Source organism: Exophiala dermatitidis (genome assembly GCF_000230625.1).
Source record: "Exophiala dermatitidis NIH/UT8656 unplaced genomic scaffold supercont1.5, whole genome shotgun sequence".
In the NCBI taxonomy this organism is placed as follows: Eukaryota; Fungi; Ascomycota; class Eurotiomycetes; order Chaetothyriales; family Herpotrichiellaceae; genus Exophiala; species Exophiala dermatitidis.
This window is the reverse complement of record NW_008751650.1, coordinates 2,266,968-2,281,808: the sequence shown is the minus strand read 5'-3', so window position 1 is coordinate 2,281,808 and position 14,841 is coordinate 2,266,968. Positions and strand designations below refer to the sequence as shown.

At 52.4% G+C, this 14,841-nt stretch overlaps 6 protein-coding genes across 6 annotated transcripts; 2 read left to right on the top strand and 4 right to left on the bottom strand.

Moving 5' to 3' along the window:
* The first annotated feature begins 153 nt into the window (after positions 1 to 153).
* On the top strand, positions 154 to 1,319 carry HMPREF1120_06395 (uncharacterized protein). Its single transcript, XM_009160597.1, has one exon. The coding sequence runs from the start codon at positions 417 to 419 to the stop codon at positions 1,236 to 1,238; it is 822 nt and encodes a 273-aa protein (XP_009158845.1). The 5' UTR covers positions 154 to 416; the 3' UTR covers positions 1,239 to 1,319.
* Positions 1,320 to 1,355: 36 nt separating this feature from the next.
* Positions 1,356 to 3,225, bottom strand: HMPREF1120_06394 (3-dehydroquinate dehydratase I; the record flags this gene model as incomplete). Its single annotated transcript, XM_009160596.1, has 3 exons — positions 1,356 to 1,898; positions 1,950 to 2,487; positions 2,537 to 3,225. The coding sequence occupies 3 exons, from the start codon at positions 3,223 to 3,225 to the stop codon at positions 1,356 to 1,358; spliced, it is 1,770 nt and encodes a 589-aa protein (XP_009158844.1).
* Positions 3,226 to 4,223: 998 nt separating this feature from the next.
* On the bottom strand, positions 4,224 to 5,654 carry HMPREF1120_06393 (vesicle-fusing ATPase; the record flags this gene model as incomplete). The annotated part of the gene is made up of 1 exon (XM_009160595.1): positions 4,224 to 5,654. One exon carries the CDS (start codon positions 5,652 to 5,654, stop codon positions 4,224 to 4,226), a length of 1,431 nt encoding a protein of 476 aa, XP_009158843.1.
* A 361-nt stretch (positions 5,655 to 6,015) lies between these two features.
* Positions 6,016 to 7,856, bottom strand: HMPREF1120_06392 (SET and MYND domain-containing protein; the record flags this gene model as incomplete). Its single annotated transcript, XM_009160594.1, has 4 exons — positions 6,016 to 7,020; positions 7,086 to 7,385; positions 7,455 to 7,770; positions 7,825 to 7,856. 4 exons carry the CDS (start codon positions 7,854 to 7,856, stop codon positions 6,016 to 6,018), a joined length of 1,653 nt encoding a protein of 550 aa, XP_009158842.1.
* A 1,484-nt stretch (positions 7,857 to 9,340) lies between these two features.
* On the bottom strand, positions 9,341 to 10,033 carry HMPREF1120_06391 (uncharacterized protein; the record flags this gene model as incomplete). The annotated part of the gene is made up of 1 exon (XM_009160593.1): positions 9,341 to 10,033. The coding sequence occupies one exon, from the start codon at positions 10,031 to 10,033 to the stop codon at positions 9,341 to 9,343; it is 693 nt and encodes a 230-aa protein (XP_009158841.1).
* Positions 10,034 to 10,296: 263 nt separating this feature from the next.
* Positions 10,297 to 14,840, top strand: HMPREF1120_06390 (uncharacterized protein). Its single transcript, XM_009160592.1, has one exon. The coding sequence runs from the start codon at positions 11,083 to 11,085 to the stop codon at positions 14,629 to 14,631; it is 3,549 nt and encodes a 1,182-aa protein (XP_009158840.1). The 5' UTR covers positions 10,297 to 11,082; the 3' UTR covers positions 14,632 to 14,840.
* Position 14,841: the final 1 nt, after the last annotated feature.

Genomic DNA, 14,841 nt, shown 5'->3' with positions numbered 1-14,841 from the left:
CAGTCGGTTCGGTAATCGGGCAGTAATGGGATTTGTCGCAGATGAAGCACGGACAGGACCGTTAGACCGAAAATGCGGTGGCCTTGGAAAATGACGCTGCATCGAGAATAATAGAGGTTATTGCAGGGTTTCAACCACATCTCAACGGCTGTCGGCGGCTATCGGTGTCGCAAGTGTGGAGGCTGTGGCCCTAAAGGGACAATCAGCCTTGTCTGGTGATCGGAATCCCAAGGAGTAATCGTACTCGCCCTGTGGTAGCTGGAGTGTGCGACTAAGCGCTAGGCGAGAGAACGGTGAGGGACTCTGGCCTGCAAGGGGTAGCTGATACCGTAAACCGGTTGTAAGCGATACATAGGGAGGCCGCTGCCAGTCCATCATCATGCCCTCTCCATCCACATAAAATCCAGCTGAGCAATATGATGCCCGACGAGCAGGAAAAGAGCGTACACTCGCCGGAGCGGCAAGACCATCGCAACTTCACGGAAGCGTCGAAGGTTGAAAATCTCCCTACCCGACTCAAACAGCACTTGACCAGCCACATTCGAGTCAACTTCCTCGCCGAAACCGAGCTCCTAATCCTCACCTTTTGCACGGGAATCCAAGATGCGACCACCTTCCCCGACTACCATTGTTTCGCCTCAAATCAGACAGGCAATACTGTCATGCTGGCAATGGCTGTGCTTTTGCCCAATATCACACACGAGTTGTTTGTGACGGGAAACATCGGAGTGTCTTTGGGTTGCTTCGTCGTTGCAGGATGGTTGACCGGGCAGTTGGGTCATATAATAGGGCCGCGATCACGTCACTGGATAGTGTTTTGCAACTTTGTCCAGACCATACTGGTACTCATAGCATCTGCCATTCAGTACAAATATGGGGTCGAGCTGGAGGGTACCAAGACTTTGGTTGTTGTGGGATTGCTGGCTTTTGCTGCTGGAAGTCAAGTCGTCCTGTCCAGGTCTCTGGCGATAACTGAGATCAGTACTGCCATGGCAACAGCGGCGTGGGTCGACCTAATGATCGACAAGAACCTGTTTGCCTTACAGAACAGGGCTCGGACACGGCGAGCGAGCTTTCTGGCTGCTCTTGTTGCCGGAGCTTTCCTTGGGGCGTATGTATATCGGAGATCGGGCTCGGCACCAGCCATATTGTTCTCAGGCATTGGAAAGCTGCTGGTGACCATCATGTTCTTGTTCAACGGCAAAGACAAAACCACGGAATCTCAAAGCATCGCCTAGTGTTGCAAGGTGTCATTGGAAAGTCATATAATGTCAATAGCAGCAAACCGCCAGTAGTGAAATGAAAACATCAGACAGCAGCACTTCTGGTCCGCTGTGAGGCTAGTCGCGTGATTTTTAAAAGTAATCGTCGTCCACGCCCTGGGGAAATCCGTAGGTCTCCAGGGTCTCAGGCCACCCCATCCAAGGGTTGAAAGCAAAACGCATGCCATCCGATGACTGATCTGGTGGTTCCTCGTCATATGATGCTGGTTCATTGTTAGCAGTCGCGGCAATGCCGTTTGGCACCGGGTATGGCCTGGACGTGACAGAACTGGTTCCGTTGGGCTGGTTGACTTGCGCGCTTCCGGTGTTCGGGAGAGCACGGTTCGCAGCCGAACTAGTTCTTTGGGAGCGACGTTCCTGCTGGGTGGAGAGAGTATGCCGGATGGCTGACGCTCGGGGCTGGATAGTGGGTGCAGGGCTTGTGACTTCGTTGCTGTCATCAACGAAATCCGCTCTGCGAATCAAGCTGTGAATTCCCAGTCTTTGCCGAATTCTCGCTTCATCCGCGAGACGCGGATCCTCGTCAATCGTTTCCTCCGGCTGTGGCAACTGTGCAGAACCTGACGCGTTGAACCTTGTCGAGTATCTTGCGATGAGAAGTTCCATTTCTTTCTTCTGCGAAAGCTGTTAGCAGTGGTAGGCAGCAACCAGCACAGGCAAACCAACCATTGGTTCCACCACCGGGGAGTTGGGAAAGTATCGCTCCAACATGCGTTGGCAGAAGCGAGCCTTCTCGAGAGCGGCCCCGACACTCAAAGGTTTCGCAACTACGTTCGGTTGAGTCGTGAATAGAATGATTCGCGTAGCATGATATGCATGATTCGCAGTGTCAAAGTCAACCGTTTGCGCCGGAGACTGCTCCGAGAATTCCTGAAGGATCTGAACTATTGATAAGGCATGCTGCAAGCACAACCCTCGAATGCGTAGTACTTCTTGACTGTCTATGCCGTCTAGTGCCGAAGCTGGGGCCGCTTCCCGATATCCGGTTAAGAAGATGCGATAAAGATCGCAATGGGTCAAGTGCCATGACTGATGGACAATGAGAAGTCGAACCTGCTTTCGACCATGAGTGAACATTGTCGAGGAGTACTTGTCGAAATCTGCAAGGCTCTGATAGAGATGGTCCAGCTCATTTTCAAATTGTTGCACTGAACGCATCAAGTCCCGAGGCTCAACACGGAAGGAAGCAAGGCGACGCGTCAACCTGTCTCAGTCAGCATCGTTCCGAGGGCGGGAGGGGAAGACTGCTGTACATCATTATGTCTCTTCTAATAGAGACCAGCCTCAAGCAGGCAGCGTATACACCTAGCCGTTCCACGGTCTTCGTAGACACCGCTCGTAGAGGCGGCGTCTTCACAGGAGTGTCGTCTTCGAACTCGGTTTCTGGACAAGGAAGCTGCAGGTATAGAATTTCCGGAGGGCAAATTTCGTATTCTCGTAGGCCGACGGAGAAGTTGGAATCGAGAAGAAAACAAGACCACATAATTCGCCTGCGGACCTCCTGCACCAGAAACCGAAGCTCGGGCCGCTCGTAGTTCAAGCGGAGTGCGACTGCACATCTGCCCGCAAGGGCGGCAAGCATAAAAGCTTTCGAGAAGTTCCCAGCCTCGACTCTGTATCGGACGATAAGGACAAGTGCCTGGAGACGAGAAGTTGAGGGAGTATCGATCGTCTGCATCAGGTACTCCTCGGCCTTGCTAGCCCAACTCGCGCTGAGCTCAGCATCGTACTTTTCGAATTTCAGGCGCTGGGTTGTGACAGCACATATCGCCAGAGGCAGGCACTCTTCAATGGAACCATCCATATACCTCTGCACGACAGACCTCTTATGGAGGAAAGCAAACCAGGGTAAAGGATAGACATGCTCGAAGTACGCATCGAAGAGGGCAAGGGTCTCCTCCACCGGAGGCAATAAATTCGCCGTGGAAGTCTCGGGAGCCATCTGTTTCAGGATTGGTGAGACCGTTCCGCTGCTGCCTTGGCCTTGTGCCGTGGTAGGAGGCGTAGCAAGTTTCGTCGCCCGGGACGGTCTCTTTGGTGTTGGATAGACGCATTCTCGTCCTCGCCTGACACATTTCGCACATGCTGGCAGGTCACCTGGACAGCGAGTTTTCTGCGCGCGGCATTCGATACATGCCAAAGCGCCTCGCCTTCGCTCAAGTTGGACCTGAGCACTCTCGCCCGAACAAAACCCATCGCCGGAGCCATCGGAGGATCGTTGAAAGGAGCAGTCAAATTTCAAACGCTCACAGTTTTGACAGAATCCCGGCCGTCCGTCACATCGAACCTGGCCAGATCCTGAGTCAGGGGAGGACCGATAGAGGACAATAAACGCCCTGTGGGCCGTGCCTTACCTTTCGAACCCTACATTGAACACAAGTGTTCCTTGACTTTTTCGTGCTCGGGCCCGGAACAGCCATATCGCAGCCAACTCACGAGTACTCACCACATCCACGGGCATGTTGGACAGTGCTAACACCCTTATGATCTTCAGAAATACATTCCTGTACGCGTAAGTTCAAAAAGAATCAAAAGTTGGATGCTAAGTGAGGCGTGGGGCGCTGATGCCATACTGCCACGCAATCACATATGCGGGGCCGTATGATACGGCGGAGTATTGACCTCCTAAGTACCACCACTACTAGTACCAAAATGGACACAACAGTCGCCAGTTTACCACAGCGTAGGTGCACCGACATCCGTGCTAATAAATCTTGTCGCCCGGGTGAGATGCGTCTGCTGTGAAGAGGACAATACTTGTGATCAGCAACCGGAAGGATCCTACAGGTAGAGAAGACGAGAGTGTGGGGAGTTGTGGTAAGACCCCGCGGGTCAGTTGTTTGACTGAAACTTGATGTCCAACGCCGTCGATGTGTCTCCTCGAGCATACTATGTACCATCCTGCACGGAGCTGCTTCTTTCACCTCATTGTCATGCCCTCTACTGCCGTGTATCGTCCCTTGAGATCTCTTTTCGCAGAAGCTCAACTTGATGCTTCAGCTCCCTCCACAGAATGTAATCATCCAAGTCCTTCTCCTTCTTGCTCCCCTCTCCAATCTCCAGCACCTCCCACCGAGCAAGCAAGTCAGACTCGCCGCCAACATCTGCTGGCTTCCCAGTTGTCTCCTGCCGGGCGATCGCCATCAAAGCACTCACAAAAGCTTCCTGGATATACGCAAAAGAGAAGCCATCAGTAATCTTAGCCGCAGCAGGACAGATTTCATCAGGGAACTCTATCTCTTTGTTGTCCTTGAGCTTATTCTGCCAGTACTGACAGTACTTGACTCTCTGGTCGAAATCGGGGTCTGGGAAGAGATACTTCCTATCAAAGCGGGAAGGACGTTTCGAGATGCCCGGATCAAGGCGCTCGAGGTGGTTTGTGCTGCCGACCATGAGAATGCCCTCGTTCTCCGATAGGCCATCGATAGCGTTGAGGAAGAAGCTGCGGACCTGGTCGGTGACGAGACTGTCGAGGTCCTCAAAGACGAGATAGCAGGGAGCCTCCTGCCTTGCTTTCCTGAAGATGGTCTCGATGCTGTATTCCGGACCGCTGAAACTAGCGAGGGACTTGACGTACAGTGTCGGCACCGGCGGGTCTCGCTCATACAGCGTGTGCATGGTGGCCTTGATTGTTATCGTCTTGCCGTTCCCGGGCGGGCCGTAGAAGATAATGCCTCGTTTCCACGGCACACGGAGACGCTTGTACTGCTCTCTCGAATCGTAGAATCCCGTTACCGTATACTTGAGGTCGTCCTTCATGGCTTCGTCTAGGATCACATCCTCCCACCGCGACTTCATGATGCTTCGGTACAGGTTGGCGTCTTTCTGCCAGTAACCCTGGTTGAACACCCAAATCTCGCCGTGCAGTACCGAGTCGTGGCGTCCGACTGTCGCCACAAGCGTCCGCACTTCCGCCTTGTCCCCTAGGATGTACTGGTTTCGAACATTGGGATATGGTTCGCTGCCGTCGCGGCCGTCAACCAGATACACCAGGAAAGTCATGTTCTTCCATTTGTACTGGTAGGTTTCGAACAAGGCCCTCTCCGCGACGATCCCGTTGCCACCGTCTAACCGCCTAGAAGGCGGGACGAACATTGTCCATTTCAAAGCTTCCGGGTATAAGTGAGGACCTCCTGTCTGGGCTCCATTGTCGAGAGCCTCGATTGTTGCAAGCCCTGTCTCAGCATAGGTCTTGAGGTTGCAGTTATTTTCTGGAACTATGGTTACAGGCACTCCTGGATGGATGCCTTGGATGGTGGCTAATATCTGTGCATCGGTATTGATGCGCGGGGCACTGGCATTGCGGAAAAATGTCCCGGCCACCGAGCCAGCGCCTCGAGTGGCTTGTAAATGGGGAGGTAAAGAATCCATCCGCACAGCGCCGGGAAGGACCAGGAGTAGTATATAAGATGGGCAAAATTCAAAAACTCCAGGAGAAAGTCAGAGCCTGAGGAATCGAGGTACTGTAATGTATGTAGTTGTCGGAATGTTGGGGTTGCTCGGCTAGTATAGCACTCCTGGCCAAGTTCCAGGCACCAGCGTCCAGCTAGTCCATGTTTCGGAGCACTGACATCCTGCGACGATCTCATCCGGGCCAAGATGGCAACTGAAATGATGCTGAGTAATAATGGCCAGGAAATCCTTCTCTACCATGTCGTAAACATCTGATGAGACGACAGATAGCTGGACTACTACAATACCTGGTAATGTTGGGCGAACCCCCGCAGTCCTATCACAGAGAGCTGATAATCTCCTGTGAGACGCCCTCAGCCTTGAGCAAGGCTCTGATCTGATCATCAAGCCAGGACCACGCAGCCTTGCGCCCAGCTGGCCGGTTGGACCAGTATTCTGCCCAAAAGCCCCCTTCCTGCTGCACCTCTTGGAAGGCTTGATCTATAATGCGTTCTAATTGACCTCTGGGCCGAGGCATACCCTCCGCAATCTGATGGATATGGTCGATTACGACACAAGTCAAAAGCCCCAAAGCTCGTATGTCGCGGCCTTCTTGATTGCTTGGCTTGTCCTGGGACATGCTTTCTTCCAGACAATGCCGAGCGATGATCCAAAACGTCCACATTCCCGTTAGCCGAAGAGGATGATACTCTTGCTTGAAGTGGATCGGATTGATGAATCCAACAAACACAGCCGCTTGCAACATAGCTTCTGGAAATCTACCCGCGCCAAGCAGACCATACTGTAGACGTTGGCGCAGTGGCAGCCACGGATAGCGATGAAGCGGCCACGCGGCCGTCTGGGCCAATTGCTTCATAGCCGCTCTGATCTCGCCCAAGTACTCGTATTCGCGTCCTGGGTGTTCTCGCACACGGTGGAGGATTGTCTCGGCTTCGTCCCCTTTCTGTCGAAGGATGGAGATAGACGGCGAAGCCGATGATGCAGACGTGCCCAGGGCAGGCCAGTAATAGCCGTCTTGAGGAGTGTCATCAGGATTTGCGCATAAGTGACACTGGCAGGTGAAGAAGTATCGCTCCGAGAGTTGCTGTTGTCTCCTTTTGCAGGGTACAGTGGTGTCTATGTAGGAAATCGTAATCTCCTCGTCCTTCGCAATATCTCTCAAGGCGTGAACCGATATACTGCCCAATGTGTCTGTCTCCGAGACATCAAAGCGCACATAAGCATTCGGGTCGCATGAGTGGTTTAGCAAAGCCGGCTTGGGGTGAAGAATCACTCCAATCGAATCGAACGTGGCATTGCTCAGCGTGAACGAGTTGACGATCACCTGAAAAGAAAACGTTAGCCTCTACTTACCGAAGCCGAGCGTCGAACCCATCAGTAGGTACTCACCGCGCATGACAGACGAAGAATCAGGTCATCATCTTCATCAGTCCCAGAATAGCCTTTGATTCCTTGCGACATTATCAGGAGGTCCTGCCAGCGCTGTCCTCCCGCATTTGCCAGATCCTGCTGGTGACTTTGCAAAGCCAGCAACTGTTCCCACTCCCCAGGGGGCAAGATGCCCGCCTTGTGCTGTTTCAACAAACGGATCACAGCCCGCACAGTACTAGGCAGGACGCGAGGGTAAAGCCTTGAAAACAGCTTGCATTCCAGACGATGATATTGCGACCATGCCTCAGTCTGGCATTTCTACGCGTCCACATATTAGCCCCAATCATCAAACCATGAGGGCAATCGACCAAAAGCGATATTGCTTACCTGGTCACAGAACTTCGCCACCTTGCAGCGACTGCATGTCTTGAGGCTGTCCTCCTTGCGCTCTGTCATCTGCCATAATCCTTGGCCTCCGGGTTCACGGAAACAGTAGTAACAGTTGGTTGGAAGTTTCGCATTTTCCAACGCCACCAGGAGCGGCCGGGCGACAAATAACAGCTGCGATTCTGCTGCGATGTCGTCGACGGCGAATAGACCGTTGCCACGATCTGCGGTCCGTTTGGTGTAGACCCTTTCATCTTCGACTAGCTGCCACCCGTTCTTGTGCACGGAATTATGCTTCGTCCCAGTCTCTCCCCTTCTAAAATGATATGGTTATCGCTTGGCTTCTGGCCATGCAATAATTTTCACTTACTCTGACTCCCCATTTTGATGAGCGCCTGACATCTCAAGATGGGCTTTGTAGCCTGTCACCGCCGCTTTGTCTTGCAAACTCCGATCCTTGCAGGATTTTTACTATTATCATAACTTCCAAGGTCAAACGGTGGTCGTTTCCCACGCTTGTGGAGTCGTCGGTAGAAAACCGCGCCAAAATCGGTGCAGGCTCTCAGCCAGGATCGAAGACCTCAGTTTACTAGGAGACTTTGGATGTTCTGGTCGACTGGGAAAGGCCCCTCGGGGTGGTAAGTTTTGAACACCTGCGAAGGCAAACCAAGGAGTGCCTCAACTTGAAGGTGATAATTATCGTTGCGCTGCACTGGCAGTGGTCAATCAATTTGTTCACTTCTATTGGCTTTCAGCCAATTACTGCCTGCCGTGGGCCAACACCACACTACGTCGTGAACACCGACATACGCACAGTACTTCAACGGAGGTCATCGACAGGATGTGTTGATAATAACTTAAGATATGCAAGGTTTTGAATGACATTGATTATCATTTCCGTGGTATTGCTCTAGGCCTCTCACTACAATTAAGAAGGCCACCGCCTTCCTAAAGGTTCTCCTATAGAGAGAGTCCCCCCAGACGTCCTAGATGCTCCGCGCGCTCTATTTCCCACTTCAGGAGAAAGTGCCTTACCGTCTCGTCGGCCTCCTTGCATGCGCACAGAGTGACCTAGTAGTGTTGGACAAACCGCCATCATTTGAAACACGAGGTCGCTAAGGTACGGAGTGGGCAGTGTGATGTTGAAGTCAACACGCCAGCATTTCTCCCGCCATACCCTAACATCCGAACCTGAAGCTTCGCTGTTATGCCAATTCTCATACTCCAGTGTTGTGAGAGGACAAATTTCGAGGTGCTTTCTCGCGTGCTCTCCTAGAAGGAGTTCCCCTTCATCGCGAGAGACATGTTGGACGCCGATTCGTCGGTCTTTGTCCAAAAAAGCATGTTCTCTGTAATCTCTTCGTGCGACTTCATATTTGAGAAGACTTTGTCGGGTTTGCAGGCGATGGTGCCAATTATCACTCCAGCAGTCTTGAACTTCCTAAAGTCTCGAGGAAGTCGTCGACGGCACCGGGAGTAGAAGACTAAACGCTGCCACTCTTCACTTGGCCAGTACGTTCTTTACAGTTGTTTTTCAGACAGCGATTCCGTGGCCGCATTCGGCAGTTTGACAACGAAGAGGATGACATTCGACCCATTATCGTCGCGGCGTTTTGCAAAGGAGGCATATCTGACCGCAACTTCCCTCTCGACAGTGAAGTAGTACCCTGATTCTTGACCAAGAAAGTCGGCCGGGGTTAGTGATTGCAGGGTTGTTATGTCTGAGAGGTTCCCATCTTCATCGAGCAGGCCTCGGAGGCGACTTTGACTTATGCCTCTGAAAAGAACCGTGAAATCTGGTGCATTCATTGATGCAACAGAGCATCACTCATGGCAGTATGTGGGGAAATCCCGGGCTTGTTCCTTTGAGAAGCAGGAAATGGACGCTATGCGGACCCAATGGCACCCTGTGAAGCGCCGGCAACAATCTGTGATGGATTTCCAGGCCGTGAAGATGCCCGTTGAATCTCTATGGCTCTCTCTCGAGAGGCCTTTTGGATTTCTTCAAGTCCTTGATACCGCAGTTCCATAGTGTCTCGAACCCAGAAGCGACATGTTTCTGACAAGCGAATGTCCTTGAAAACAGGGTCCATAATCTCTTCTTGGAGACTCGGAAGAATGCCCCAGCTGGTCATACATTCGAACCAAGGTTGGTCTTCTTCGTCATATGTGTCGGTATCGCCTCCCACGTAGCCTTTCGCGTAATCAATGAAGGAGATGGACATTGTGCCAGGCAAGTCGTCGTCTATCTCTCGTACAACAGGGCCGGGAGACCAGTTGATCCATTTCTGCCAAATCCTCTTCGCCGTGTCTTCATCGTAGCCGAGGTATTGTAGTGTGGCAAGAGATATCAGACTGTCAGGAATGGTGGAGAACCGAGCTGTCTCTTCCGCACTGCTCAGAACAGAGACTGGCGTGAGGGGAATGTGGGAGTTAACCTTGTCACTAAACCTGTCGAGGCGTCGCTTATGGACCTTTCGTAACCCCTCGATCGGTGGAGTAAGCAGACCAGACCGTAGGAGGTCTTGCTCATCATCAGGAGAGAATATGGCAGTGTTCGCTGTAGCCGCCGCGTCCATGTTTTCGACGTCTTCGTGATATTTTATAGTTGACGGGACTGCGAGGATTTCGAAAGTGAGGGAGATTTAACATAGGCAAGTGCAGTAGCTCCTGCCTTTTATATCGCTCTCGTAGCGCGGCCTCCAGTGGCACTTGCAATTGAACAGGATTCACCTGGTCCCGTCTCCTGGCAACTACACCGGGACCCGCCAAGCCAACGAAGAAACCTGGTCCGAGTCGGAGAGTTTGGTTATTTGTGGTAGAACCTATTAGCTTTCTGGTCCTCGCCTTAGTATGAGTCAACTGCGGGAGTAAAGAGCCATACACCAACTCCTTGGTGACTGCTGGCTCTTCGAAGTGCGCCTCGTTCTTCTTGTTGTGTTTGTTTTTCTCATTTTTGTTTCCGGAGGCATTTGAATTTAAGTAACAGCCACACATACCTACCTAGGTAGGTATAGGCCTGCGTACGGTGGCATGCTGCCGGCAAGATACCACTGGCAGCTACCTACCGTCCAAGCTCATCGCCTAGTCCGGCACTGGGCTTATTTCTGCTACTGGCAAGTCCGACAAATCGAAACTGGATGAGTCCGCCTGCGATAGATCATCGTGATCGGCTCTGATGCCGGTGGAACTGCTTACCCTATACTATTTGACTGCATTTGAGGTTTTGCAGGGACTTCCACCTCCCTCAGGCTCTGGGATGGACAAGATCACAAGTCGAGACCTGCAAGGCAACTGAGCCGAACCTCAAGAGATAAAAAGTTCCACAGAAGAGGTCTAATAATTATTTGGCAGCGGATTACGGAAGATCTTCTTTTGGTGTGGCGTCCACTAAACTTAGCCCCTACAGCCAATGGTCATGGTTGAAGTAAGAGAACTCCACCCCGCCGCGCCAAACGTGAACTGGACTAAGGCGGCATCCGATTATTTCCAAGAAGTTAACCAGACCCTGGTTCTCCGCCACTGGTCTCCAACGTCTGGAACTTTTTTTCTGGCAAACCCATTTCCGCCTGCGCCTGATATTGTCCGCAGATATCGGCGGACACGGTGACCTTTGACTGTGTGAATCATGGAGACACAGTCGAACAAGCCGCACAGGCCCTCGAAAGAGAAGAAGAAGCCGCAGAGGGGAGAGAAAAATGTCAAAGCCTTTGCAGTCGCCAATCCTGGCCGACTCGCCAAACAGGCAGTCCGGTCCAGCGATATCAAGGAAAAGAGACTGCACGTCCCTCAAGTCGACCGGCTCCCCGAAGAAGCGCCTCCCATTGTTGTCGCCGTGGTTGGACCTCCAGGCGTCGGGAAGACCACCCTCATCAAAAGTCTCATCAAGCGCTATACCAAACAGACCTTGTCTCACCCGACCGGGCCTCTAACCGTGGTTACCTCGAAGCGGCGCCGGCTCACCTTCTTCGAATGTCCCTCCGACTCGCTTGCAGCCATGATCGATGTTGCGAAGATTGCGGATATTGTGTTACTCATGATTGACGGGAACTATGGGTTCGAGATGGAGACGATGGAATTCCTCAACGCCCTGAGTGTGTCCGGTATGCCTGGCAACGTCTTTGGCATCCTTACACATTTGGACTTGTTCAAGAAGCAGAGTACACTACGAATGGCGAAGAAGAGGTTAAAACACAGGTTTTGGTCCGAGCTGTACCAGGGTGCGAAGCTCTTCTACCTTTCCGGCGTCATTAATGGTAGATATCCAGATCGAGAGGTACACAACCTGTCACGCTTCCTCTCGGTCATGAAGAACCCCAGGCCTCTCATCTGGAGAAACAGCCACCCCTATTGCCTGGCAGATCGGTTTCTCGACGTCACACCTCCAACGGAAATCGAAGAGAATGAGAAATGTGATAGGCAGGTCGCGCTGTATGGATATCTCAGAGGCACAAACTTCCCAGCAGAGCAGGCCAGAGTCCACATACCCGGGGTTGGAGATCTCACGGTAAAGGAGATTGAGGCCCTGCCGGACCCTTGTCCTACGCCGTATCTGGATCAAGCCATTGCGAAAGCTACTGGAAAATCGAAGAGACGGAAGTTAGAAGAGAAGCAAAAGGTGTTGTTTGCCCCCATGTCTGATGTCGGTGGAGTGCTGGTGGACAAGGACGCTGTCTATATTGATGTGAAGACAAACACATTCGACCGGGAGGCAGCAGACGCTGAGGACCGAGGCTTGGGAGAGCAACTAGTCATGAATCTGCAGAGTGAACGCAGGTTGCTTGGTGAAGTTGATGCGGGTGTAAGGCTGTTCCAGGGCGGTCGTCAGCTCACCGAAGGAGACAGCACGGAGAATGATATGGGCCGAACTTCCAAGAGAGGCATTCGTTCATTTAAACAGAACGGAGATCTTAGCAGACAGTTGGAAGAGGAAGAGGACGAGGGTTTTGTCAGTGGCGAAGCCGAATCCGAGGATGAAGATGTGGAAGATGACGTTGAAGATTTCCGCGAACATACGGGTCGACCTGGCCTTCTTGAGGAGGAAGACGTCGACGCGAATGCTGAAGATGGCGATCTTGCTTTTGCCGAGAGTGATTCCGATCTGGGGTCGATTTCCGGCGAAGAGGACGGCGGTCAAGATCTCTCTGAGGGGGATTTTGACGAGGACGACGATGATGAGGAGCTGGACGATGGTGCACTTAGATGGAAGGAAAACCTTGCTGAAAGTGCGAAGAAAATGCATTCCAACAAGGTTGCATTTCGTGCGGCGGATCTCGCTAGGTTCATGTACGACCTAACGCTTTCACCTAGGCAAGTCATTTCAAAATGGCGGGGTGAAGAACAGGATCAACCTCCCGATGCCGAGACAGGCGATGACGAAGAGGACGAGGATACATTCTTCAAACGGGCGAAGACTGAACAAGAAGCAGATCTTGAGGACCGCCAAACGCCTATATATGATTACGAGCGCCTAGCCCAGAAATGGGAGGACGAGGAGCACATTCAAACAATCATGCCCCGCTTCACCAGGGCTTCCTTCGCAACAGGGGCGAATGCAGACTCTGATGACGAAGATGGTGAAGAAGACGCTGGCGATGAGAGCGACGAAGGCGATGGCGAGTTCGAAGACCTCGAAGCCACCGCTGCTCCGGAAACCGCTGAAGGGCAAAGCGAATTGACGCTTGAAGAGGAACGGGCAAAGAATGCCAAACGAAAGGAAGAGCTCAGACTACGCTTTGAGGAGGAAGATCGTGAGGGATTTGCCAACGCAAAGAGCGAGATCAAAACAACAGAGCAAGAGTTTGGGGAGGACGAGTGGTACGACGCCCAAAAGGCGATGCTGCAGAAACAGCTTGACATCAACCGCGCCGAATTTGACAGTCTTGACCCGGTGTCGCGAGCCCGAGCGGAAGGATTCAAAGCAGGGACCTATGCGAGAATTGTGTTGGACAAAGTCCCTTACGAGTTCGTCCGGTCATTCAACCCCAAAATGCCTGTCGTCATTGGCGGCCTGGCTCCGACAGAGGATCGGTTTGGATTTGTGCAGGTTCGCATCAAGCGCCACCGATGGCATAAGAAAATCCTCAAAACGAACGATCCGCTCATCTTTTCCCTGGGCTGGCGACGGTTCCAAACGTTACCAATTTATTCCATATCCGACTCTCGAACTCGCAACCGGATGTTGAAGTACACACCGGAACATATGCACTGCTTTGGCACATTCTACGGTCCGCTTGTCGCGCCAAATACGGGTTTCTGCTGTGTTCAATCGTTCTCGAATGCCAACCCGGGCTTCCGGATCGCAGCTACGGGAGTGGTGCTTAATGTCGACGAAACCACGGAAATCGTCAAGAAGCTCAAGTTGACTGGATATCCCTACAAGATCTTCCGCAATACCGCGTTCATTCGAGACATGTTCAGTTCAGCCATTGAAGTGGCCAAATTCGAGGGAGCTGGCATCCGGACGGTGTCTGGAATTCGGGGTCAGATCAAGCGAGCTCTCAGCAAACCGGAAGGACACTTCCGTGCTACATTCGAGGACAAGATTCTCATGTCTGATATCGTATTCCTGCGAGCCTGGTACCCGGTGAAGCCACATCGATTCTACAATCCTGTTACCAACCTGCTAGATGCACCTCCGAGCGGTGCGGCAGCGGAAGGAGCAGACGGCGAAGGGCAACGTCTTGATGATGGCTCTGGTAGCTGGCAGGCGATGCGTCTTACTGGTGCCGTGCGAGCAGCCATGGGTATACCTACACCTCTGGTCAAGGATTCCGCCTACAGCAAAATCGAACGACCCACCCGACATTTCAACCCCCTTCGAGTCCCCAAAGCTCTTGCTGCAGAACTCCCATTCAAGTCGCAGATCACCCAGCAGAAAGCCCGTAAGGCCCCAACATATCTGCAGAAACGAGCCGTGGTGCTCGGCGGGGAGGAGAAGAAGGCCCGGGATTTGATGCAGAAATTGCAGACAATGCGGAACGAAAAGGCCGAGAAGCGGGCTAAGAAGCAGGAGGAAAGGCGCGCAGCTTACCGTAAGAAGGTGGCTGAGAGTCTTGAGAAGAAGCAAGAACGGGAGAAGAGAGAACGAGACGAGTACTGGAGACGCGAAGGACGGAAACGTAAGACTGCCGACGAGGGCGGCGGTGGTGGCGGCGGGAAACGCTCGAAGAGATGAGACAAAAATACTATCATCGCTGGAAGCCATCACAGATTTGAGTGAAGCCGGACTTCTTGTGTGGCATAGACCATGATGTCAGATACCCAGAATCAAATCATGAACACAGCCTTGAACTCTTTGAACGATGTACCTTTAGGAGCAATCAATCGGTATGAGCGCAGGACTTGGGAGTGGAAAACTAAACTGCGCCTAGCACCTACAGTAGGT

Excerpts from the sequence above, each read along its gene's own strand:
- HMPREF1120_06390 (XM_009160592.1), top strand. The coding sequence starts at position 11,083 with ATGGAGACACAGTCGAACAAGCCGCACAGGCCCTCGAAAGAGAAGAAG.
- HMPREF1120_06395 (XM_009160597.1), top strand. The coding sequence starts at position 417 with ATGATGCCCGACGAGCAGGAAAAGAGCGTACACTCGCCGGAGCGGCAA.